Below are 26,715 nucleotides of genomic sequence, written 5' to 3' on the forward strand. Positions count from 1 at the left end.
AGAGTTTATGGATGCCTGGTTAACATAACCTCTAGCTTAGGGAGAAGCAGTTGGTTTACCTGATAGACTGTAAGGTTTTCAAATTACCAATCTTCATAAGAAGTGGGATGTCATGGATTCCCCAGAATCTACCCAGCACCTCTCACCTCCTTTGGGTGGTAGGTATTATCTCCATTGTTGTTCATTCCATTTCTGGTAATGATCTCCAATTAGAATCAACAATATTGTTCAAATGCCTTCCATCCTGGGTATTCCCAAAGCCACATACGATAAAGAAAATTTCAAACAAAATTTGGTGACATTTTTCTACATTGACCATTCTGGTCTATGAAATCCCTGATGCCCAAAGAGAGCTCTGATTCACGCACTGCATCTATTGCTAGTTTCTTTCATTCATAGCCCTAAACACTGATATTTTCTTTTAGAAACTTTTTCTCGGGTGAGTTTTCAGTATTTTCTTTATGACTATCATACATATTTTGGATGCAACATACACAAAGGACATTTCATCAGCTTTAATGCTCTCTCCTTCAGTAATATGGCCATGATATTAGGAGAGTTTCCTCGAATCTGCACAATCATTCCCTACTCAGTTAGCTTCTCCCCTGTTTTAAGACAGGAAGTAGTTGGGTTATCCTATCACCATCACAGTTCTGTACTTGATAGTTTTTTCTCTTTCTCACTTGTAGATTCTGTCTGAGACCCTGACCCAGCATCTTCAGCAGGCGATACTGTAGTCACTGGACCAATCCCCAGCCTTGACTTGTCTATGGGAACTGCAGTGACATTTTGATCAAGGGGAGGAGATCTGGAAGTTATGTGGTTGAGGAAGGAGATAATCCCTAGGGGAAGAGAAGAATTCGAGGTGAGTTTCAAGAGACTGATGGTCTTTTGGCTTTTAAAATTCTAACTCATTCTTTAAATACTCAGCTCAAGATGCCTCTTTTCAGTGAAGCCAACCCTCCCTCCCCCAGCAGGCTTCCTTTATCCTTCTGTGCTTCCATTTCATTATTGTACTTCTTACATGGTTAGAACAAAGCTAGAACCTCCTGGATGCAAATCATAGTTTCACTACTTTCTGTGTTGTCCTGAGCAAGTTACTCAACCTGTCTGTGCCTCAGTTAGTGGTAGAACAGTCTACTAATTCTAGCTTTTCAGACTCCAAAATCTGTGCTTTTTTTTTTTCTTTGCTTTTTGGCCACGCCACGTGGCATGTGGGATCTTAGTTCCCCAACCTGTGATCCAACCCGCGCCCCCTGCAGTGGAAGCACAGAGTCTTAACCACTGGACCGCCAGGGAATTCCCAATCCGTGCTTTCTTTACCATACCACTCTGCTTCTAGATGTATAAGTGTTCTTAGTAGGAACAGTTAGTGTTTCTATTTCTCTTAGATTCCACCTCCCTTCCAAGAAGTGATTTCCCTGTCCATCCTTCTAGCATAAAGCAGGGAGGGGACTGACTCACCAGCAAACATGTATAAGAAGTCACTCCCCCAATTAATATGATAGGTCCATAGGAGAGCTGACTCCATGGCATCCCTAGAATGCCAGTGAACCTGTGCCAGAAATAGGATGAGGCAGAGGAGCAAGCAGGAGGCTAGGACCAGAAGAAAATACGTCATATCCCTCAGTGTCTTCAATCTGCCTCGACAGCCACCCCCAACTCTTCTTCTACTTCCAGACACCATATTGTATAGAAAGGATCAAGAAGATAAGAATCCAAGGACTGACCGAGGTGGGAGAGAGAAGGGGCCTCTACCTCTCCCTTGGCATAAGTTAACTAATGGATGTTTTATACAATAAGACAAGGCAGGTAGCTGGCAACTTGATGTAATAATGAAGAAGAGAAAAGGGACAAGAAAAAGAGGATGAAAGCCCGCACAGAGGAACTATGTTCCCTCAACAATTTTACCATAGTATTACCCTGCCATCTAGGTCTGTACCTGAGATGAAGCTGAGCATGGATACCTTCAGATCCAAGTTAGGAGTCATTCTTCCTCTTCTAGGGAGGCAAGATCTGAAGAGCCAGCCAAGAGCAACAAGTATGGTGAGGACAGAGATGAGGAAGAGGGCCCTGGAATATTGGAGGTAATCTGCCAAGGAGATGGAGAAAGGAAAGGCCTGGTTAGTCCAATGGGGGACCTCTCCTTAAGAAAGCCAGACAGAGTCTTAGAGAAGGGAGTGAAGACTAAAGAGGATGAAGCTGAGCTTGCTATGTGGCATCCAGGGCACAAATAAGGATCTTCTTTCCCAGCTCTTCATTGATACTTGGAATTTTTCACTATGAAGGCAAAACCTTCACTGTAGAACTAAAGGTAATATACAAATAGTTCTGGGTACATTAACACATTAACTTAGATGTAAACTAGCTTATAAGAGGTGTGACCCTAATATCACAACACAAATTTAAACTTTTTCTTTTTTAAAAAATTTTATTTATTTTTGGCTGTGTTGGGTCTTCGTTTCTGTGCGAGGGCTTTCTCTAGTTGCGGCAAGTGGGGGCCACTCTTCATCGCGGTGCGTGGGCCTCTCACTATCGCGGCCTCTCTTGTTGCGGAGCACAGGCTCCAGATGCGCAGGCTCAGTAATTGTGGCTCACGGGCCTAGTTGCTCCGCGGCATGTGGGATCTTCCCAGACCGGGGCTCGAACCCGTGTCCCCTGCATTGGCAGGCAGATTCTCAACCACTGCACCACCAGGGAAGCCCCTCAACTTTTTCTTGTTCCTAATTCTAATTCTAAAAGTAATACATGTTCAATATAAGCATTGGGGAGACTAGAAAAGTACCAAGAAGCAGCAAGAATATCAGCCATAATCCCACTACCCAGAGACAACCATTGTTAGCATTTTATTTGGTTTCTTTCTGGTATTTTTCTATCCTCTGTACACAGTGGATATGATACTGAATTTCGTGATTTTTAAGAGGATTATATGGTAAGATTTTTCCCAGACCACCTGCTGTAAACATCATATTTAATGGCTACAAGATAGTCTATCATATCAACGTACTTTGCTTAATGATTTTACCGTTGTTGGAGTTTGTTTCTATTTGTTTTTTCTCTTTCAAATGTATGTGGCATGTACAGTCCCTGTCAGCCTGTGACCATAAAATGAAGTCACGTTTACCTGAACTCCCATACTGTAATGGATTTCAAGCCCCAATTTACTGGACTGCAGGAATTTAACACCCCACAAATATCTCCTTTTTTTTTCCTGAGAGTCTCTTAAGGTCCCATCTCACATGCGTTTGAGGACAGGTCTGCTAAAGTTCTTTTGCTCCAATGCCCTCACCCTAGTGCCACAACACTCCTTCTCTCTCGTATCTCTTGGCTCCAGAGCTCTGCTCTCTTTGGCTCTGCCCCTTCAGATTGGACATTGGTAAGAGAGAAGAGGGAGCATGCCAACACATGCTTTTGGCTACCACATCCCTAACATGGAATAGATCCTTCCCTTGACGTCCCCAGCAATGTTCCACAGAAGATTTAAGAAACAGAGTAACTTACAATTACACGCAGGTGGATCTTTCTGAGATACCACGGATCCGCCAATATCTTCAATATCCTTTATAGCAGGGGTCCCCAACCCCCAGCACCTGTTAGGAACCGGGCCGCCCAGCAGGAGGTGAGCAGCAGGGGAGCAAGCGAAGCTTCATCTGCTGTTCCCCATCGCTCACATTACCGCCTGAACCATCCCCCGCCTCGAAAAATTGTCTTCCACGAAACTGGTCCCTGGTGTCAAAAAGGTTGCGGACCGCTGCTTTATAGGGTGCCTCCTGGTCTAGCTTATTTTCTGTCTCAGTGTAACGAGGGCCAGGTCATCCCTACCACTGAAAAGTTCTCTAAGCACTTCTATGTCTAAGAATCCAAGTCCATCTTCCAAGTAACCCAGAGAGAAGAGTACCAAGATTATCCCAGTTGACAAACTGCCTCTCAAGTTTTATTTTGTTCTCTAGAACACATCACTGGCTAACACAATCAATAACAGTAATTTCCATTAAGAGAAACCACACTCCTACCCACAGAGGTCAGGTGCTATGTGGCCCCAACAAGTTAGCCACATTAAAACATGATAACCCAAAGGCAGCACGTTTTCTGAAAACTGGGTCATTCAGAATTAGCCAGTCAGAACCATCAGCCTAGACTGAGCTGCATGAAGCCCAGTGCGATAGGCATCTTTTGCAGTATTGAGCCCCCAGTCCCTCATGGGCCTTAGAAGTCCCTGTCTAGAGCCCTGGATCCTTGCCTATAGCTCCCTTGACTATAGGTAGTAGGACCAAGGAAGGGTACCAATTTAACTCTGATCCTTGGATATCTGGATTTGGGACTGATTGATGCTAATTTCCTCTTTTGCTTGCTTGAACCAAGAAGATATAAAGCTAGCCTGGTATATCCCCCTTTTCAGGCACTTACATACTAATAAACAGGAAAAGCTGAGCTGTAGAGATAAAATAAAGCATAAACAAATTTGAGTGACAAAGGAGCTCTGGAGAGACTGAGTGACTGGCTGGCTTGATTTTCTTTGCCTGAGATCACAGCCTCTTCTGGAATTCCCTGAGGTCCAGAGAACTTCCTGCCTTTGGGAGTCTATGAGATACTTCTGAATCATTATAAAGAAGTTCACTCTTTAGCTTATGCTATTTCAAATGGGTTCTGATATTTAAAAAACAAAAGACTACTAAGATATCCAGTCCAACTCCTGTCTAAGATATGTTACAGTCCAGTCTTTTTTCTACCATGAGGGGAAGAATGTACCTTCACGTTCTTCTTACAATCTTCTCAGTCTTAGCTGCTCACCTCCTGAAAACTCCATAAACAAGATCACTCACAAGTCCACAGGAACAACTAAACATCTGCAGCATACACAAAAAATTATCTAACCAATCTAACTAAACACTTACCTTCTGAGTCTAAAACAGCTGCATTTGGCTAACTTCATAGTCTTTTAAAATTCATGTAACAAAACAAAACAAAGGTCTGAAAGGTGAATTCAAGCCTCTACCTCCTGTAAGAGCAAAACCTATTTCAGCTTTTAAACAGCAGTTTTTATAGCAGCTTACCCATCAATAAAAGGCCCTACTTGTATGTCTCAGTAAGAATAGAAAAGATCCTGGATGGATACCCAGAAACCTGGAGAGGAAGCTTTGAAATCTTCTTATTATTTAGATTCTCTTGTAACCAGTTGGTATACCAGAATAAATCATCTCTGCACAGCTTGTGGGTGTTTACTGTGTGATGGTTCCTGGGGTCCTGGCTCTGGACCAAAGACCTATGCTTTCTTCCCCACCCTCTGCAAAAAAGACAGTTCAAGTTACTCTCTGTGGCAACACATTCTTTTACATTATGGTCTGATCTCACCTATGCTATGGGGGAAATTAGCAGAAAGGTCTGTTCCACGCTGAGACCTAGTAGTAAAAGTGAAGGATGGTGTCCTTTACTCCCATCCTTTCTTCATCCCATTACCAATAGTTACGGCACAGAGGCTATCAGTTATCTAGAACCAGGGGAAGACAGAGGCAGAGGAACAATGGCCTGAAGTAAGTCCAGGACAGAGGAACATGAGCACACATGTACTTGAGCCCACTTGAGATAGCCCCAGTGAAAGTCTCAGAAACGACTGGGGGGCTTCCCTGGCGGCGCAGTGGTTAAGGATCCACCTGCCAATGCAGGGGACATGGGTTCAAGTCCTGGTCCGGGAAGATCCCACATGCCACGGAGCAACTAAGCCCTTGTGCCACAATTACTGAGCCTGTGCTCTAGAGCCCACGAGCCACAACTACTGAGCCCACGTGCCACAACTACTGAAGACTGCATGCCTAGAGCCCATGCTCTGCAACAAGAGAAGCCACCACAATGAGAAGCCCACACACCACAACAAACAGTAGCCCCTGCGCTCTGAAAATAGAGAAAGCCCCCATGCAGGAATGAAGACCCAATGCAGCCAATAAATAAATTTATTAAAAAAAAGAAAGAAAAGAAAAGAAATGACTGGGGACACCATGGGAGAGGGGGCTAAATTCTTGCAATCCAGTAGGTAAAAGTTTGAAGTTCTTGAACTTGGGCAATAATCTATTTGGGCAATAATAACATATTATTGTTACAGGCTGATGAGGCCTAGACATACTGATTATATTTGGGGAATTCCTTATGAGATCTGTATTGCAGACTGATTACTGACCCTAGAATTAGGACTAGTTAACACTGGAAATAGGGTGGATACTTGACTTACAATTGTGTATTTAAGGACTCACTTAGTTGACATTCTCCAAACGATTAACGGTTGGCCTCATAGGTGAATTCAAGGCTCCAAGAAAAAAACTGCTTTAAGTGACAACATTTCAAGATTCTGACTCATTAAAGATTTAAATAATAATCTCAAGGCCTGAGGTTTAGCCTGGGTTACATAAATATAATTGCAGCTTAATTTTTATGCCTATATCTCTCACTCCATTTCTCTAGAAATGGAATTAGTGAGTGTAAATCTCTGGATGCACATAATCATATTGCTTTGGTTGCTCCTATTTATGTGTCCTCAGTGTGTATGGGAGTGTGCAGCATTGTGTATTACCATTTACAAATCTCTTTTAATGTCATGGCTGAAAAATCCTATCTCATCTTTCATTTGATTTGCCATTCTTTAACGGCTGATTGAAGTTAAAGTCATTTTTCCCATGTTTATTAGACATCTGTAGTTTCTGTTTTGTGAATTGTTTACAAAAAATTTATTTATTGGGGGATTTGTCTTTTTTGTAATAATAATTTGTATATCTTATATATATATTAAGGCCATTAACCTTTTATCTTTCATATTTTTTGCAATTATTTTCTCTAGTTTTTATTTTCAGTTGAAGATGCAGTTGAATTCTCTGCCTGTCTTTGATTTTAGTTTCTTCCGAAGATCTCGCTTGACTATCCTGCTCCTTAGTTTCAAATACAAAGCATGAGCCCATGCCAAATAAGTGATGCTTCACTTCAGGGTTGGGCCTAGGTCCCCCCTCCCCCCAAATCTGAGACTCCTGTTTATCTAAGCAGTGAAATAAACACTTTACTCATGTATGTTTTCTTTCACAATACCTGTTCTTTGTGTAAATGTTTCTCTTGCAGATGTTGGGGAAACTCTTTAGTGTAGTTTTAGCTTTCCTCTAAGTCTTAGTTCTGGTTGAAAAACCTCATGCATACGGTATCTTCTAGCCCTAGACATTTATTTTTAAATATTATGTGTTGCATCTTCAGATTTACTTAAATTCACATAAAATTTGACAATTTATTCTCTAAATAGCTGGCATTTGTTATACTACATATCTGACATGCATTTAACTTCTCTTCTATTGCTAGCATAAGAACAAACTGACCTTGCAAGTTAAATCTGATGGAGGTTGAGACACTTTGCTCTATCTCCCAGATATGATCAATATCACTTCTGTTTCTGCGAACCACATTAGAATAACAATCTCTTTGCATCACAGGAACAGGCTCATAAATGACAAACGAGTTCTTCCCAGAGGGTAAAGAGACTATCAACTCATAATTTGGGAGAGGAAACAACCTGGGGTAGGAGGGAGAAAGGGTACACCAAGGACACCATAGAGAAGAAAGGCCATGTTCACAATCTGGCTGAGATCCCTCCTAGACTTGGAGAGGTGAGGGGCAAAAGATCTTGGAGGAAGAAAGATGGAGGGCCATTGTGGCAGAAAACTCTGGAACTGTGGGGCCTGTGGCATTCAATTTAGTGGCACTCACAGGGTGGCTTGGGTGTGTGGTTCCAGCACAGCTCATGGTTGCATGAGATCCAGAGTCCTGCGTAGAGCTCAAGGCCATTGTTGATCACCAGGAACTGCACCCAGTTCAGTGGGGACACGCAGATCAGCATTAGGAGGCTAAAGCCACAGAGGCTGCCACAGAACATTCGGATGTAGGTGTGTGTCTGATCCACATGCTGCTGCAGCCTCTGGGGTGGCATCGAGGCACTCGGATGTTGGTTGGTGGGAAGGGTAGGCTACAAGGATGAGAGATGAGGGAGATATTGCCTACCCAGAAAGATAACCCTTGACCCCCAGGGTCTCCTGCTCTTCTCTGCCTCAAGTACCCCCATGTGGGTTCGATTGGTGGATAGCTTTCCCTACCCCTTCTATAAAAGACAAACATTTCTGGGTCATCCTTTCCCCATCTTTAGGACACTCTGTCTAGACCCGCCTTTGAACAAGTCCTCTTCTTCCCATCTGAACTACAATTCGGTACCTCCTCACCCTTTGGTATTTCCGGTACCCCTTGACTTTGGGAACCTTGGGACAGTAGAAGGTAAAGATTAATTGTTCCTTTCCCTCCATCTTGGCAGCCAGTTCACGTTCTAACTGCCACGGAACTTGTCTCAGCATGTCCTCATACACACGGACAGAATCCAAAGGGGTTGGAAACCGTGGCATAGATCCCATTTCTGCTTCATACTCTGGGTCTGGTCAGACCAGGAAGAAATCATCACGTTCTAAGCATGTGCATGTATGTGTGATGCTCTCCACCCTCCTTCTCTGACTCCTCCTAACTCCTTTATTAAATAAATCCACAAATATTTTGTCACCAGTTGCTGTGTGTCAGTCAGGCTTTGTGATAGGTCCTGGGACATAAAGACAAATAAGACACAGTTCCCTAAAAGCAAATAAAAAATGATAACTCATGGGCTTCCCTGGTGGCGCAGTGGTTGAGAATCTGCCTGCCAATGCAGGGGACACGGGTTCGAGCCCTGGTCTGGGAAGATCCCACATGCCGCGGAGCAACTGGGCCCGTGAGCCACAATTACTGAGCCTGCGCGTCTGGAGCCTGTGCTCCGCAACAAGAGAGGCCGCGATAGTGAGAGGCCCACGCACCGCGATGAAGAGTGGCCCCCACTTGCCGCAACTAGAGAAAGCCCTCGCACAGAAACGAAGACCCAACACAGCCATAAATAAATAAAATAAATAAATAAAATAAAATAAAAAAAGAGAGAGTTCCTACTCTCGCTTTGGTTCGTTGTCCATCACTCAACAGGTCACCCCTGAGCAATTTGTGAACACCCAAAGTGACTGACAATTTAAAAAAATAAAAAATAAAAAAAAAAAACTCCGATGTCTCCAGGACTCAATAGTTTGTGGTTATAATTTAAGATTATATGATCTTAATCTACCAAGATATATAAATATAAATATGTTTATGTATATAGATACATCTCAGCAGCCCAGAATTCATGTTCTTGCCCCAATTTTAAGTGGACGACCCCAGGTGTGCCTCATAGGTGGAAGAACCAGCCTGTGAGCCATAGGCCTTCATTTGGCATCCACCTTTGTTTTCCTTTTTTGCTCTGGCTCCCCCTCTTCAATGCCCTCTACCCATGAGGCCATCCAAGGGTACAGCCTCTGCCAAGGCCACTGCTGACACAGGGCCTGTAAAAATGCCAGTATCCTTATCCCAGGGGGCTACCAGCCAACGTGCGGAAAGCTACCCCTCAAGATAATGTAGCAGAGTTGGGTTCTGTGTGGAAGTGAAGAGACTGGCCTTTCCCTGGCTCCACAGCAGCAAAACATACACCCAGAGTATCTCAAAATCTCCTTCTTAAACAACTCTCTCAGCGTTGGTCCTAACTCCTTTCCCCACAAGGGCTCAAAATCAATCCAAGATGCTGAACAGATGTCATCCTGTTCCACAGCATGAACGTTGATTCAAACAAATGCCCGGCTGGATTACCAACTCTTGTTTTCCTAAGTTTGGGCTGAATCAGAATGTCCCATCACACTTTCCTCCTAGTATACGCTCTCCCCACCCACCCCAACTTGTTGAAACCTATTCTTTATTTCAGCTGGTGGGAATGACTAGCTAGGTTACATCCATGCTTTAGCAACATAGTCTTTCTTCTGCAAGAGTGTTACTTGACTCTCTGTCTCCTAGTACTTAGCCTACTGCCTGAAAAGAATAGTATTTAATGTTGAATGACTGAGTGAGCAACACATTTGTATATTAAATACAGAGGTTGATACAGAGAACAGAACGTTTAGCACTGTCAGAGGGAAATTAGGGAAGGTTTACTGGAAAAGACAATGTCTTAGCTGGATTTTAAAGGAATTTGACAAATAAACAAGTGGAAGGGAATGTGAAACAAAGAGAATAGTATGTCTCAAGGCAGAAAGCCATGAACACCATGAAGTTCTCAGGGCACTAGAAGCAGGGTGGTTCTACTTGGTGCAAAATCAAAGATGAGGGTTGAGGGTTGCATATAGGGGTAAGGGCTAGATCACAAAGAGTCTTTTATGCCATGCTATGCAATTATATTGTGAAGTTTTAATTGCTGGGATACTCTAGCCCTACTGGCATGATTATAAGAAAGACTTCTGCAGCTGCATCAAACTGACTTGTACAGCATGTCTGTTAGATACACGTGTATGGCTAGAGAGCTAGCATAGGCTGTGAATAGACAGGCCTGTGTTTCCATCCTGGTTGAGCACTTACTTAGTTCTGACACTTACTGGCCAAGTTCCTTTGGGAAATTTCCCAAAGGAACTTCAGTTCCCTCATTTCTAAAACTGGGATAATAATCATTCCTGTCTCATAGAATTAATGTGAAGATGAAATGAGATAACACACATAACGCTCTTAGCACAGCGCCTTCATAACTGCGCAATAAATATTATTATTGATGGATATTGATATTATTGATAAATATACTATCAATGGTGAGCAATTAATACGTGCTTGCTAAATACTATCTATTATTATTATGTTTTAACTGTCTTTCCAAGACTGCTCGAGCATGGCCTTGGCACAGGCCACCATGAGACAGATGAAATACTTGTGTTAATGGAAAGGATGCGTCACCCCTCACCCCTCTAGTAGCAGCACTAAACAAGCACATTACCAAAGAGATGATACTGATGTAAGGAGGTCATTTTGCGAACAGTGTCTGATTTGGCAAATGATGCAACCCTCTAGCTATTAAAGGAATAGGTCAGGCACCATTCAACTCCCAGGCCTATTTCAAGGCCTATTTCAGCACTACCAAAAAGGCAGATGTTCAGGCCAGCTTGGAACTTGCTAGGGCCTGGGATGCATATGACAAAACAAGCATTTATTCACATCTTATGGCTGTGTATATTGTGATTCACCTACTTTAAAAAGCAATTTGGGGTCGCCAGTCTGTGCCACCACCTCCGCTTCCAGGCCGGTGGTGCCCCAGGGGAAGCATGGCCATGGACAGTGGACTGAGTGCTTTGAGCACAGAATGATACTATGTGGAGCTGCTGCAGAAACAATATCATGATGGCTATTTATGTTCCCTGCTGCTCCCTGCAGAATCCCAAAGCTCTGCTCTTGCATTGAGGGCCTTCGATGTGGAACTGGCTCAGGCTGATTAGACTCGGCCTCTGAGAAAACAATTGGACTGATGTGAATGCAGTTTTGAAAAAAAAACTGTGGACTATATATACTGTGATAATCCGCCCCATCAGCCTGTGGCTATTGAACTACGGCAGGTCTGCACACCAGCAGAGCAGGCCCTGTTTCTGGGCCCCAGATTGACTTCACAGAGCCCCAGTAAGATGGAAAGCCAGGCCCCCACATGAGGGACTGAGAAGAAAAAGTGGATGGGAAGCTGCTGTCAAAAGACATAATCTGACCAAAAAATGGCTTCTAAAAATCATTGATGAAGGAGAAAAAAGTTTGGATGACACAGCATATCATAATACACAGAAACTGTACAGTTATGCAGAAAACACACAGAACTCTCTTCCTTATTTAAGACTAGAAGTACTGGGTATAAAGGATCTTGGTGCAGATCATGCCACAAGTCACACTGGAAAAGCACAAGGAATTGTCATATACGTAAGAGCAATGTCCTATCATAGTGGCTGAAGAACGGTGTTCCTTCCCTCAGATATTTGTGTGTTTGACAAATACAACACATGGTGTTTCACAAGAGGATTTTCTACAGAAGAACCAATGATAAAAATGTGAGTGACATAAAATACGTCATTACTAGTCAGGCATATTTGTGCTTAAAGCATGCTAGGTCCTTCCACAAAGTGAAAGTGAAAACTTCCTGCCTTTCTTCAGGATGCTTTGGAGGACTATTTAAAGAAAATTCAATAGGTGGATTTTGATATATTCTACCCATCTTGATAGCAGAAAAATACATTACTTCCATTATCTTTTTATACTCAGTCATAGAGAAAAAGATATTAAAATAATTTTATGGTACTGAAAAAAAAAAGCAATTTTGGTTAGAAAAAACGTAATGTAACATCTTTGTGACCTTGAAGTAGACCAAGATTTTTTCTTTTTTTAAACAGGACACAAGGAACTTCCTTGGCGGTCCAGTGGTAAAGAATCCGCCTTCCAATGCAGGGGACGTGAGTTAGATCCCTGGTCGGGGAACTAAGATCCCCCATGCTGCGGGGCAACTAAGCCTGCGTGCCACGACTACTGAGCCCCGATGCCTCAACAAGAGAGCCCACGTGCCGCAAACTACAGAGCCCACGTGCTCTGGAGCCTGTGCACCACAACCAGAGAGAGAAAACCCGCATGCCACAACTAGAGAGAAGCCCATGCGCTGCAACGAAGAGTCCACATGCCGCAACTAAGACCCAACACAGCCAAGAAAGGAAGGAAGGAAGGAAGGCTAGCTATCAAAGCCTTATTTAAACAGGACATGAAAAAGCATTAACCACAAAGGAAAATTTTGATAAATTGAATTGCTGAAATTAAGAACTTCTGTTCACCGGAAGATACCATTGAGAGAGTAAAAAGACAATCCACAGAGTGGGGTAAGATATTGCAACGTTTATATCTAACAAAGGGCTTGTAGCAAGAATATATTAAGAACTCTTACAAATCAATAGGAAAGAAAACAACCTACTAGGAAAATGAGCAAAGTCCTTAATTAATGCTTTGCGAGACATCAAAATGGGCAATAAACATATAAAAAGGTGCTCAATTTCATTAGTCATCAGGGAAATGCAAATTAAAACCACAATGCAATATCACTACACTTCCATCAGAATGGCTCTAATGAAAAAGTATTGGCAAGTATGTGGAGCAACTGGAACACTCATACGCTTCTTTTGGTAGTGTAAATTGGTAGAATCACATTGAAAAACTACTTGGCAGTATCTTTTGAAGAGAATAAACACATGCCCTTTTCAATGTACATAGGTATGCAGAAGGAAAGTGTCCTTATGTCCACCAAAAGACATGTATAGTGCTCCCAGCAACACTTTTTATAATAGCCCCAAACTGGGAACTACTCAGTTGCCCAGCAGCAGAAGAATGGAAAATTGTGGTACATTCACACATACAAGGAAATACTATACAGCAATATGAGTAATCTACAAGCACATGAAATATGGATAAATCTCATAAATGTAATGCTGAGCAGAAGAAGTCAGACACAGAAGCGTACATATGTATGATTCCACTCAAATGAAGGGCAAAAGTGGCAAATCAGTGTTGTCAGAAGTCAGAAATACCCTTGGGAGGAAAGTGACTAAGGACTAGGAGGGGACATGCAAGGGACTTTTGGGGTGCTGGAGATGTTCTATTTCTTGATCTGGGCACTGATTACCAGAGTTCCATATTTATGCTATACTTTAATAAACAGTTAAAAAAATTAGATACATATATCAAGAATCTTTTTTTAAATCAAGAATCTTAAAAATGTATCTTTTGTCTTGGTAATTTCACCTCTAGGAATCTATAAAATCAATATTTTATTGTTATAGCTTATTTATATAACCTTATCTACTAGGAACTGTGTTACGTGCTTTACATACATTAACTCACTTGTTTTTTTTTTTTAATAAATTTATTTATTTATTTTTTGGCTGCGTTGGGTCTTCGTTGCTGCACACAGGCTCTCTCTAGTTGCGGTGAGCGGGGCCACTCTTCGTTGCGGTGCATGGGCTTCCCATTGCAGTGGCTTCTCTTGCTGCGGAGCACGGTCTCTAGTCGTAGTCGTGGCTCGCAGGCTCTAGAGTGTAGGCTCAGTAGTTGTGGCGCACGGGCTTAGTTGCTCCGCAGCATGTGGGATCTTCCCGGACCAGGGCTAAAAACCATGTCCCCTGCATTAGCAGGCGGATTCTTAACCACTGTGCCACCAGGGAAGCCCAACCCACTTGCTTTTGTGAATCAAAAATTTCTATTTTATTTCCTAATTTGTTACTGCTAACATAAAAATAAGCTATCTTTTTCTATGTATTTATCTTTTATCAGGACACTTGACTGAATTATTTTCATTCTAATAGTTTCTTTGGATAATTCTCTTGAATTTTCTAAGTAAACATCATATCATCTGCAAATTATGATAATTCTGTCTTTTCCTTTACAAAATGTGTCTTATTGCACTGATTGGACAGTTTTATTAAGGATAGTGGGCATCCTTATCTTACTCCTGACTTTAGTGGAATGAACTCTATTGCTTTTCGTTTCATATGTACATTCATTTTCATGTTAAAAAAGTTTCATTCTATTTCTATTTCATCAAGATTTCTAATTTAGAATAGCTGTATCAAATTCCTTCTGAACCTCTAGAATATGGTCTTTCTTTTTTAATCTATTTAACATAAACATTGCCTTAATACATTTCATATTGTTTAACTAGTTTTGCATTCCTGTAATAAAATATGTTTGGACAGGATATATTATTCTTCTGATATACTTCTAGGAGTATTTGTTTTTATAGTTGGCCCAAGAATTATTTAGAATTTTAAAAGTATATCTACATGTTTAGATTTTTTCCTCCCCCTTAATTTTGATATATTATGGTCAAAGAACATGTCCTATAAGAATTCAAAAAAGTAATGTTTACCTTTTTGCCAGTTTTTCTAAATGTCCTGTGGACATTTAATAACAACGTATGAGACACAAAATTTTTAATGTATTTGTGAGGGATATAAGATTCTAAACCTATTATAATTAAGTTATTAATGATATCATTCAAAATGTTCTTATTCTCCCTGCACTTGATAAAATATTCTCAGAGAAATGTTAAATGTCTCACTATGATTATAATTTTTTCTTTTCCCTTATATTTCTTCTGGTTTTTGCTTTATATATATTTGTTAGGTGTCTTATGATGTCTATCCTCTTTGTGAATTGTACCTTATACCATTAAAAATATTCTTCTTTGTTCCATTTAACTTCTGTGTGTCTTGGGCTTTTTCACATGTTAATAAATGCCTTCCTTGCTCTCTTTTTGTTTGCATTTTTCTGCTACATCTCTGACCATTCTTTTAGTGTCATCATTTTGGTTTCATTTAAAATGTCTCGCAAGAGGGAAGACATATGGGAACATATTGTATATGTATAACTGATTCACTTTGTTATAAAGCAGAAGCTAACACCATTGTAAGGCAATTATACTTCAATAAAGATGTTTTAAAAAAATGTCTCTTATCAACAATATTTAGACTGTTCTTTGCTCAATTTGAGAGTCTTCGTCTTTTAATGGAGGGATCTAACCTATTTACACATAGGGTGATAGTTTAGATAGATTGGGCTTATTTCTACCCTCTTATTCTTTGTATTTTTGTTTAATTATATATTCATGTTACTTCCTCCTGTCTCTCTTATTTTTCCAGAATGATCCAGCTTCTTTTTCTGTAATGATGTGGAAGTCATGTATCCTGTTTCTATCTTGCTAAGGCTTATCTGTCAATTGTATTAGATACATCTTCTAAAAAATTAATTTCAAGGCATCAACAGTAGCAATAAAAAGATAAATACTAATGTTGGAAGACAGTAATGAAATGGGCATTTTTACACATTATTGTTGGGAATGTAAAATCTTATCCCATGTTTCCAGGTGCTTATAGTGAGGGGGTGGGGAAAGTAGCCCTGATTACGTGGCTTAAACCAGGGAGGGCCTGGGGCTATCTCAGTCTCATCCAAGCTACCAAACTGACAGATGAAATTTCCAAATGAAAAGCCAAGTATTCTTGGTGAGAAAGGATGAAAACAGATGTTGGCATGGCAACCAGTACCCTCTACAATGGTCACTGTAGCATTGTTTACAACTGAGAAAACTTGGAAGCAACCTAAATGTGCATCACAGGGAATTGGTTAAATTATGGAACATGCGCACTATTCTTCTGTTCTTATGGGGAGATCAAGAGAATCTTGATTTGGGAATTCCCTGGTGGTCCATTGGTTAGGATTCAGCTCTCTCACTGCTGGGGCCCCAGGTTCCCGGGTTTGATCACTGGTCGGGGAACTAAGAACCCGTATGCCTCACGGCGCGGCCAAAAATAATAGAATCTTGATTTGCACAGAGCTTTGGAAGATAGTGGGGTCTCCAGAGGCATAGATAGGAGAATAAGAAGACCCTGGGGCTAGAAGGTCATGGAAAATTTTGAGTCTTGTGCAATGAATGTCAAGTCATGAGGGAATAGATATTATAAGGAAGTTCAAGTAACTGACAAGCAAAGAGGAAAACTGACCAGAGGAGCAGATATTCAGAGAGGAACAGAAAAGTCATGAGAGTAGTCAGGCCCTTGATTTCTGCTCTTTCTGAAGTTTGGTTTTCTGCTTTTTTGAGTTGTTACGTATATCACTTCAGTAGACCTTCTTTTCCCTGAAATAACACGAGTCCCTATTCCTTGCAAGCAAAAGCCATGTCATGGAGATAAAATCAGCATATTGTGACAGTGTGAGGGCTTCTTATGACAGACCTGTATTTAAAGATAAGAGGCAAGTCAAATTATCTGGTAAGCCCTTTATCCTCATCTACATCTCTGAGCTCAGCCTACTCTACTAGCTGCCATCCCTCCTCTGTGCTCCTTTTGTCCCTCACAAACTTCTCTCTCACCAAAGTCCTCTTTCTCCCTAATTTTTAGCCTTCCTTCCTTTTTCCCTTGACTATTTCATATGATCTCAACTGTCATCTTTGAGCAGATGATGCCCAGAGCTCTCTTTTGAGCTCCCAGCCTGTATTTCCTTGGCCTTGCTGGACATTCCAACTCTGCTGTCCTTCCGTCTCCTCCAAAGCAGCATGTCTCAGAGCTCATTATCTTTTTTCCAAAACTGGCTCTTCCTTTTGTATTCAGCTAATGGCACCATGATTCCCTCGGGAAACCAGACTGGTACACCTTTTTCTCTCCTCTTTCCCTTGTCCCCATCCCTACTTTACCCAGTTAGTTGCTGAGTTCTGTCATTTTGTATCTGAAACATTACTGCATTTGACCCATATCCCTCTTTCCCACTGTCGCTCCTTTTGCTCAGATCTGTTTTGTTTTCAAAAATTTTTTGGTCATGCTGCGTGGCATGCAGGATCTTAGTTCCCTGACCAGGGATTGAACCTGAGCCCTCTGCATTGGAAGCACGGAGTCTTAACCACTGGACCACCAGGGAAGTCCCATCAGATCTATTGAAAGTTCCCTCAGGGCTTCAGTTTTTCTAATTTTCTGACCATAGAAAACCACCTGTGTAAATATCCAGGCAATTTTTTTTTAAGTCTATGTGTAGGCTAGGATTGGATAGATATAGGACGAGGCCAGTTATTGCAAGAAATGTATGTGTAGAGTTAGGGAAAGTTGTTAAGAATTAGTTAGGGAGGGACTTCCCTGGTGGCACAGTGGTTAAGACTCCACGCTCTCAAAGTAGGGGGTCTGGATTCGATCCCTAGTCAGGGAACTAGATCCCACATGCATGCCGCAACTAAGAGTTTGCATGCCACAACTAAGGAGTCCACAAGTTGCAACTAAGGAGCCTGCCTGCTGCAACTAAGACCCGGCGCAACCCAAAAAAAAAAAAAAAGAATTAGGGAGTAAGCCTGAAAAGATAACTAGAATAGTTATATGACTAAATAGGGGAGAAGAGGGGATAAGGCTCAAAAAAAAGACAAACTGGACACAGAAATATTTTTAGTATCCCCAAGGAATGCTGTACATGTTTAGTAGTGGTAAATTGGATAGCATTCTGTAATTCTGGAAACAGCATGGGAGGAGCTGGAGGTAACAGGGTACAGCAGAGGTAGGGATGGCTCCGTGTGAATTGGGATGGGTCTAAAGAGAGTCAGGGAGCATAGATAATTTGGGCCCTCTCCACTTCTGTAAACTTTGACAAATTAAACAAAGCTTAAGTCTCACTGGTCTGGCTAGCCAATGTGGAAGAGGAAAAATGAAGCCATCGATCTCAGGTGAATTGGGGTCTGCATTTCCTGAGCCCCATAGCATGTGAGAATGGTCAGGTTGTTTTAGAGAGCTCTGAGCCAACAGGCTCAGCCTCAGCCTCAACCTCAGCCTCAGCCCCAATCTACCTGCACACGGCTTTCCCCATTTGATTCCTCCTATATACGTTAACGGATTAATCTTAGCAAATTTCAGCTCTGGTCTTGTCACTTTTCAGCTAAAGAAATTTCGCTAGCTTCCCATAGACTCAAGAGTAAAATCCCAATACAATCTTCAGCCTAGCTTTCCAGGAAGTATGATAGATGTAAAAGCAATAGATTTTGGCATGGAAGGCCTGGGTCCAAATACTGGTTCTGACAACTATCCATGGGGCCTTGGTCAAGTTATTTTAATTGTCAGAGCCTGCTTCCTCATCTGTAAAATGTAGATGATACTCAATTTCACACAGTTGTTGTGAGAGATAAAGAAGATAACATGTATCTAGTACACAGTACCTTGATCAATAATTTCCTCCTTTCCTTACTTCATTACCCAGCTTCAACTTACTTTTTCTAAAAGTATTTTTATCCGTATTTCTCTTTATGCACTATTGGTTCTAGGAAAACAGAATTGCTCACATCCCTGGTATCACACCAGATTCTTCCGAGATCTCTGCCTAGGTTCGTTTGCCATTTCATTCTATTCATTCAAAAATATCCATTAAATGACTATCATGTGCCAGGTGCTGTTCCAGAACCTGGGGATCCTAAAGTGAACAAGTTACATGGAGTTTTCCTTCTAGACTGCAGTCCTTCTCCATGGATTGCTCTTTCCTCTACACAATGAAATTCTGTCTTTCAAAATTTAATACAAATGCTTCCTCGTTCATGCATTCATTCAACAAATACTTGCTGAACACTTACTATGTGCAGATTCCTGGCTCAGGCAGTAAGGATACAACTGTGGAAAAGATACCACTCATTCAGCATGTGGTCTGTGGAGAACATAGACAAGTAAAGAGGCTACGATGAGGGTGCCATAAAGAAACATCCTAGGGCTTCCCTGGTGGCGCAGTGGTTGAGAATCTGCCTGCCAATGCAGGGGACACGGGTTCGAGCCCTGGTCTGGGAGGATCCCACATGCCGCGGAGCAGCTGGGCCCGTGAGCCACAACTACTGAGCCTGCGCGTCTGGAGCCTGTGCTCCGCAACAAGAGAGGCCGCAATAATGAAAGGCCCGCGCACCGCGATGAAGAGTGGCCCCCGCTCACCGCAGCTAGAGAAAGCCCTCGCACAGAAACGAAGACCCAACACAGCCAAAAATAAATAAATTAAAAAAAAAAAAAAAAGAAACATCCTAGAGGAGATGTCTAAGTGCTTCCCAAAGTTTCTCACATCAGAGCACACACAGGTGATTGTTCTTGGCTGGAGATGACTGACCAGGATGTCTAGCTACCCCAGGCTCTGCCTGGCCACCCCAAGGATTGAGGGGAGGGTGTGGTCACTGTCTCAGCACACTGGTACTCCATTCACAACATACTTGTTGGTCTGGTCTAGGCTAAGACCTGAAGGATAATTAGATGCTAAATAGGAGAAGAGATATTCCGGGCCTTTCACTTATTTAACAAGTCTTTATTAAGAATCTACTATGTGCCAGACACTGTGCCCAGGGCTAGGAATACAACAGTGAACACAGAACCTGCCCTTAAGGAACTTCTACTTAAGGGATACAGACAAATGGACAGGCAATTACAATACTGAGGTAAGTGCTCTGATGGAGATAAGCTCAGAGGGCTATGGGATCTTACCCAGGTGTGAGAAGTCAGAGATTTACAGGGTGGTAAAATATAACTTTAGACCTTCAAGTAAGTGGTGGGAGTGGGAGGTGGGAAAGGCATTCCAAGGAGAAGGGAATATGGTAGAAGTGAGATAATCACGGCACATTTTCGCCTTGCTATCCCCAAAAACCCTATGCTCAATATGCCATCTTCTTCCACACCTCCATGCTCCCCTTCCCTGCCAACTCATGTTCTGGAAGCCAGCTCAAGCCACTTCCTCTTTGAAAGACTTCCCCAGGCAAAATTAGTCATTCCCTCCTCTCTCCTTCTACACTGATGACTCTACTTTATGAACCAAAAATCTGGACACATTGTCTGACAGTGAATTCTTTTTCTGATATGTAATTTTATTAGATGCTATAGATATGGAAATTAAATCATGTTTTATTCATTTAACAAGTTGTCTTTAGTAAACAGAAAAATAGAGAAAACAACCAGATATTATATACTATATATTATCTGTGTCATTATTTTTGTTATTCATCTACTGTCAAAATTGATGGCAATGTTATGTATATACAAATCTAAAGAGTTTATAATGTTAAATAACTGTTAATTTTAATTTTTGCTACTATTTCTATGCTAGGCTCTGAACATTTACTTGTATTATGATGATTTTTTTTAACTTTTAATGGTTGTTCATTACTTTTCTGATTGTCTGATATACTGTCAGAGAGAGGATAACTGGAATAATATGTTTGGAATATTCTCTCAACAATAATCTCTAAGTATTTTCATTAGTAATTTTTACAGTCTCCTTATTTGGGTCCAGTTCCTTCATTTTGTGACTCTTCTATGTAAATTACTTCTGTCTCCTGGTACTGTGCTCTGATAATATAGTGGTGAGCAAGGAAGACAGGGTCCCTGACTCACTGTGTTCTCACTGATCAGCCCTCAAGCCTCTCGTGTATTAACCCCTCTGCTTCTGAGCAGATCCACTATTTCCTGGATCTACAGCTCTCTTCCTTTCCCACTGCTATAGTTCAAGGTCTTATTATCTTCCACCTCCAATTAAAAAAAAAAAAAAAAGCCCTCCCTAACTGGTTTCTTATCCATCCGACTATTCAACATGAGATTTCTAAAATGCAAATCTTTGGGCTGATTTTCAATTGCCCACAAAATTAAGTCCTGACTCTCGGACTTCCTATGTAAACCCCTGCGGAACTTCTCTCTGGGTGTAAGACCTGTCTTATCTCTGGGTATTCTCCAGCTTGCACCCAAAGTTCAAGCAATGTCTTACTGCTTGCAGTAAGTACAGGACCTACGTGTTCCCGGAGTTTTGTCTGTGAGGAGAGGATTTGGGGGCGGTTACTAGGATATTATCAACCATTAAAGGAAGAGCCTACACCAGAGGCTGGAAATGGGACGCCTCAAGCTTGCTGTGAAAGTACACATTTTTTCCCCAGTCGTAGGTATATCCCATTTTTGTGATCTTATGATGCCCTCTCTAGCTGAGCCATTCTTACCACCTAATTCCAGCCCCTTTCTGACCCACAGCATCAAAAGGAGTTGTGCTTTTAAGCCTCCATTTTTTTGTTTCTTAAGTTCCCTGGGCCTGGGACGTCCTTTACCTCCCAGCAGGCCTCGCGATCTCTTATTCCGTGTTCACGATTAGGGAAACTTCCCTTTCTCACTCGCCCACTCGGCCTCCCCACGTGGGGCTTCTACCCTCTGGTGCGCTTATAGTTCTGTGATCGCAGGCCTGGCACCTGCGGTGGTGCATTTAGCTACTGCTCCACCAGGCCCGTGAACCGCCTGCACCTGAACCATCGCCGATGCCCCGCACCATCCACTGCGCGCCACAGGAGCTCCGGGCTCACGCCGGGACTGGAGCGACTGGGAATCGGTCTTCCGGGGTCGCTGCTGAAGAGCTGCCCTCCGGTCACGTGACGCGCCGGTTGTCACGCGGGGGCGGCTCACCTGACCAGGGTGTCACGTGGCTCGGCCCGCTGGGAGAGAGGAGACCGGCGGGCCATGGTAGGCTCCACGCTCAGGTTTTCGCTGCTGCTGGCGGCAGCGTTCGCCGAGCGGGCGACGGCCCTGTGGCCATGGCCCCAGTACATTCAAACCTCCGAGCGGCGCTACACCATCTTCCCGCACAGCTTCCAATTCCAGTACCACGTCAGTTCGGCCGCGCAGGTGGGCTGCTCCGTCCTCGACGAGGCCTTCCAACGCTACCGTGACCTGCTTTTCGGTTCCGTGTCCTTCCACTTTCCCCAACCCATGGGTGAGTCGGACCTGCCCCGTCTCGTTCCCGGGCTCCGAGAGGGCCTGCCTTGGGACAGCTCCCCCAAACCTCCTGAAACGCCCTTCCTTTGGCTGTTGACCAACCCTCTAGTCTATCCAAGTCCTCTAGCCTCCACTTCCACCTGCCCTTTTTCTCCAGCTGTCCTCTCAGCCTCCCCAAGGATTAGTCCCCCACCTCCATTCACTTCTTCACCGAGCTGACTTGTGCGGCCAGGGCTTATCCGTAATCCTGCCCCCGGGCTATGTATTTCACCAAAAATGTCTGCTTTAGGACTACAGTTCATTCAGGATAGCAAATTACTGAAAATACGGTGCCAGTAGACATCTGACTGTGTTCAGGTGTCCAGGGTCCTAGTGAGGCTGTGACCAGGGTTGGGGAGAGGAGACCAGAGCTGACACTCAAAATTGGTAAGACAAGACAAGAGAGATATGCAAAATTACATAAAAGTATCTGACACATAACATATTAGGTAAATGCTTAAACTGTGAGAAAAATCATAGAACACTTGCATAAGGAAATGTGTTTTAAGCAGGCACTTAAAGTGAGGTGGTGGATGGACAGAAATTGGCCAGGACGGAAAGGACGGTATTCGAGGAAGGAAGGCAGGCTTAGGCAGAAGCACAAAGGGTTATGATTGAGCTCAAAGTGCTTGGCTGGTGTGTGCAATGAGGGTGGGGGGGGCTGGGGAGGGGTGAGGTTGGGGAGAGTGTGGGATTGAAATGATGAGTCGGGAGTGCTTTGGATATGGGTTTCATCTGAAATTGCAAGGGCTGGCAGTTTTCTTTAAGGCAGCTGCTGAAAATTGTGTTTGAGGGTGATTATTTCACAGCAAATAGAAGAGTAGAGTCATGAATAGAGTCAGCAATGCAAAGAAATAAAATTCTACCTTATGGGCTTAAAATTTAGAATTTTCTCGAAACTTTCCTGGAATCTAGTTCTCTGGTTATGAGGTATAGGTGTTTATGGAGGGAAGCCATATTTATGGTTGAACCATACGGTAGTGTCATTTTTTCTAGCGTTTCAAGTATGCTTAAATTACTTTCAAAAGTTCTCATATGAGGGACTTCCCTGGTGGTGCAGTGGTTAAGAGTCCACCTGCCAATGCAGGGAATATGGGTTCGAGCCCTGGTCCGGGAAGATCCCACATGCCGTGGAGCAACTAAGCCCGTGCGCCACAACTACTGAGCCTGTGCTCCAGAGCCCGCGAGCCACAACTACTGAGCCCGCATGCCACAACTGCTGAAGCCCGCACGCCTAGAGCCTGTGCTCTGCAACAAGAGAATCCACCTCAACGAGAAGCCCACGCATCACAACAAAGATTAGCTCACGCTCACCACCACTAGAGAAAGGCCGCACACAGCAATGAAGACCCAATGCAGCCAATATATATATATATAATTAATTAATTAATTTTTAAAAAGATGTTTAAAAAGTGTTGTCATTTGATATGTAGCATTAAAAGTATTTAATCAAAAAAATGGCACTTAGAGTGTGACAGATGATTTAAGGAAAGAAATAGCGTCAAAGGTAGTTCTTCACTGGTAAGATGCATTAGGCCAAGGAGGATAAAAGGTATGCTCTTGTGTCCATGGTCGATCACATACTTCTCTGAATCCTTCATGACAAGTAATAGAATGCTTCACATAAAACTGGCACTCAGAATATGTTTATTTTGGTATAGAAAAGTTAGAGACTGACTTAAATCTGTCACCTAATTGGTGGTTTGGTATGTGCCTATTCCAGGGCTGGGCACTCGGTGGTTACAGGAAAAATATATGACCCAGTCCCAAGCTTTGCAGTCCAACTGGGGAATATGAAGCAAAAGGATACAGTGTGTTTAAAATGCTTAACAGACATGGGGAACTACATTCAATATCCTGTAATAAACCCTAATGGAAAAGAATATGAAAAAGAATATATGTATCAATATATATGTATAACTGAATCACTTTGCTATACACCAGAAACTAACAACATTATAAATCAACTATACTTTAATAAAATAAAAGACTTAAAAGGTACTTAGAATGTTTACTAGTATTATATAATTAGGATAATTCCTGTACTTCTAAAAATTAAGCCTTTACCTGCATTGCTATAGGACTAGAGAAATAGGGAGGTTATGTGACAATGGTGTGCTGTAAATTCCCTAATGAAACAGATTTAGAGACAGATAAGAAACTAAATAAAATGTTTATTTCAATTTATTACCTCCCTGTAAATGAATTTGCTCTATTAGTTGAGGGGTCTTATCCACTGACATAATGAAAGGTGTTTTGGATGAACATTACCAAAGATAGACAAGTAACTTCCTTCTCTGATGTTCCTCCTATGGAGTCTTCTCTTTGGAATACAGGTTCCTGGATAGGCTTTCAAATGACTTGAGCCATAATCCTGTTTCTGCAAAAAGAAGGAAGAATCTATGGAGGAAAACAACATCAACAAAGCCCAAACTGTAGTATATTTCCCTATGGGGTTGATTTTAGTAAAGAAAACAACATATGCAAGTTAAAACTTAGCTAAAGCTTCTCCAGATAACTTCCTTCCTTGTAGGCTTTGGGCCAGTGTCTTTCTTTCTTTTTTTTTTTAATATTTGAATTTTATTTTATTTATTTTTTTATACAGCAGGTTCTTATTAGTTATCTATTTTATACATATTAGTGTATATATGTCAATCCCAATCTCCCAATTCATCCCACCACCACCACCCCCCACTTTCCCCCTTTGGTGTCCATATGTTTGTTCTCTACATCTGTGTCTCAATTTCTGCACTGCAAACCGGTTCATCTGTACCATTTTTCTAGGTTCCACATATATGCGTTAATATACGATATTTGTTTTTCTCTTTCTGACTTACTTCACTCTCTATGACAGTCTCTAAATCCATCCACATCTCTACAAATGACCCAGTTTCGTTCCTTTTATGGCTGAGTAATATTCCATTGTCTATATGTACCACATCACATCTTCTTTATCCATTTGTCTGTCAATGGGCATTTAGGTTGCTTCCATGACCTGGCTATTGTAAATAGTGCTGCAATGAACATTGGGGTGCATGTGTCTTTTTGAATTATGGTTTTCTCTGGGTATATGCCCAGTAGTGGGATTGCTGGGTCATATGGTAATTCTATTTTTAGTTTTTTAAGGAACCTCCATACTGTTCTCCATAGTGGCTGTATCAATTTACATTCCCACCAATAGTGCAAGAGGGTTCCCTTTTCTCCACACCCTCTCCAGCATTTGTTGTTTGTAGATTTTCTGATGATGTCCATTCTGACTGGTGTGATGTGATGCCTTATTGTAGTTTTGATTTGCATTTCTCTAATAATTAGTGATGTTGAGCAGTTTTTCATGTGCTTCTTGGCCATCTGTATGTCTTCTTTGGAGAAATGTCTATTTAGGTCTTCTGCCCATTTTTGGATTGGGTTGTTTGTTTTTTTAATATTGAGCTGCATGAGCTGTTTATATATTTTGGAGATTAATCCTTTGTCCGTTGATTCGTTTGCAAATATTTTCTCCCATTCTGAGGGTTGTCTTTTCGTCTTGTTTGTAGTGCTTTGCAAAAGCTTTTAAGTTTCATTAGGTCCCATTTGTTTATTTTTGTTTTTATTTCCATTACTCTAAGAGGTGGATCAAAAAAGATCTTGCTGTGATTTATGTCAAAGAGTGTTCTTCCTGTGTTTTCCTCTAAGACTTTTATAGTGTCCAGTCTTTCATTTAGGTCTCTAATCCATTTTGAGTTTATTTTTGTGCATGGGGTTAGGGAGTGTTCTAATTTCATTCTTTTACATGTAGCTGTCCAGTTTTCCCAGCACCACTTATTGAAGAGACTGTCTTTTCTCCATTGTATATCCTTGCCTCCTTTGTCATAGATTAGTTGACCATAGGTGTGTCGGTTTATCTCTGGGCTTTCTATCCTGTTCCATTGATCTATATTTCTGTTTTTGTGCCAGTACCATATTGTCTTGATGACTGTAGCTTTGTAGTATAGTCTGAAGTCAGGGCGTCTGATTCCTCCAGCTCTGTTTTTTTCCCTCAAGACTGCTTTGGCTATTTGGGGTCTTCTGTGTCTCCATACAGATTTTAAGATTTTTTTATTCTAGTTCTGTAAAAAATGCCATTGGTAATTTGATAGGGATTGCGTTGAATCTGTCGATTGCTTTGTGTAGAATAGTCATTTTCACAATGTTGATTCTTCCAATCCAAGAACATGGTATATCTCTCCATCTGTTTCTGTCATCTTTGATTTCTTTCATCAGTGTCTTATAGTTTTCTGAGTACAGGTCTTTTACCTCCTTAGGTAGGTTTATTCCTAGGTATTTTATTCTTTTTGTTGCAGTGGTGAATGGGATTATTTCCTTAATTTCTCTTTCTGATCTTTTATTGTTAGTGTATAGGACTGCAAGAGATTTCTGTGCATTTATTTGGTATCCTGCAACTTTACCAAATTCATTGATTAGCTCTAGTAGTTTTCTGGTGGCATCTTTAGGATTCTCTATGTATAGTATCATGTCATCT

At 41.9% G+C, this 26,715-nt stretch overlaps 2 protein-coding genes, 1 non-coding gene and 1 pseudogene across 3 annotated transcripts in view; 2 read left to right on the top strand and 2 right to left on the bottom strand.

Moving 5' to 3' along the window:
• Nucleotides 1-8,321, bottom strand: part of TMEM202 (transmembrane protein 202) — a 46,505-nt gene extending 38,184 nt beyond the window's left edge. Inside the window, exons 1-5 of the mRNA XM_057542675.1 lie at nt 8,241-8,321; nt 7,735-7,990; nt 1,943-2,092; nt 1,465-1,596; nt 660-842 (exon numbers count right to left, since the gene is read on the bottom strand). Of these exons, the coding sequence (XP_057398658.1) occupies nt 660-842; nt 1,465-1,596; nt 1,943-2,092; nt 7,735-7,990; nt 8,241-8,321 (802 nt within the window). The remainder of the gene's footprint in view (nt 1-659; nt 843-1,464; nt 1,597-1,942; nt 2,093-7,734; nt 7,991-8,240) is intronic.
• Nucleotides 8,322-11,343: 3,022 nt separating this feature from the next.
• Nucleotides 11,344-12,195, top strand: LOC102998064 (NADH dehydrogenase (ubiquinone) complex I, assembly factor 6-like; annotated as a pseudogene).
• Nucleotides 12,196-17,282: 5,087 nt separating this feature from the next.
• Nucleotides 17,283-17,355, bottom strand: TRNAW-CCA (transfer RNA tryptophan (anticodon CCA)). The gene has a single exon. It is a non-coding gene; the product is annotated as a tRNA-Trp (tRNA).
• A 4,522-nt stretch (nt 17,356-21,877) lies between these two features.
• HEXA (hexosaminidase subunit alpha) overlaps nt 21,878-26,715 on the top strand; it is a 39,581-nt gene continuing 34,743 nt past the window's right edge. The window contains exon 1 of the mRNA XM_007197760.3: nt 21,878-22,176. Within this exon, the coding sequence (XP_007197822.2) occupies nt 21,924-22,176 (253 nt within the window). The 5' untranslated portion in view covers nt 21,878-21,923. The remainder of the gene's footprint in view (nt 22,177-26,715) is intronic.

Source organism: Balaenoptera acutorostrata, chromosome 3, assembly GCF_949987535.1.
Source record: "Balaenoptera acutorostrata chromosome 3, mBalAcu1.1, whole genome shotgun sequence".
NCBI lineage: Eukaryota > Metazoa > Chordata > Mammalia > Artiodactyla > Balaenopteridae > Balaenoptera > Balaenoptera acutorostrata.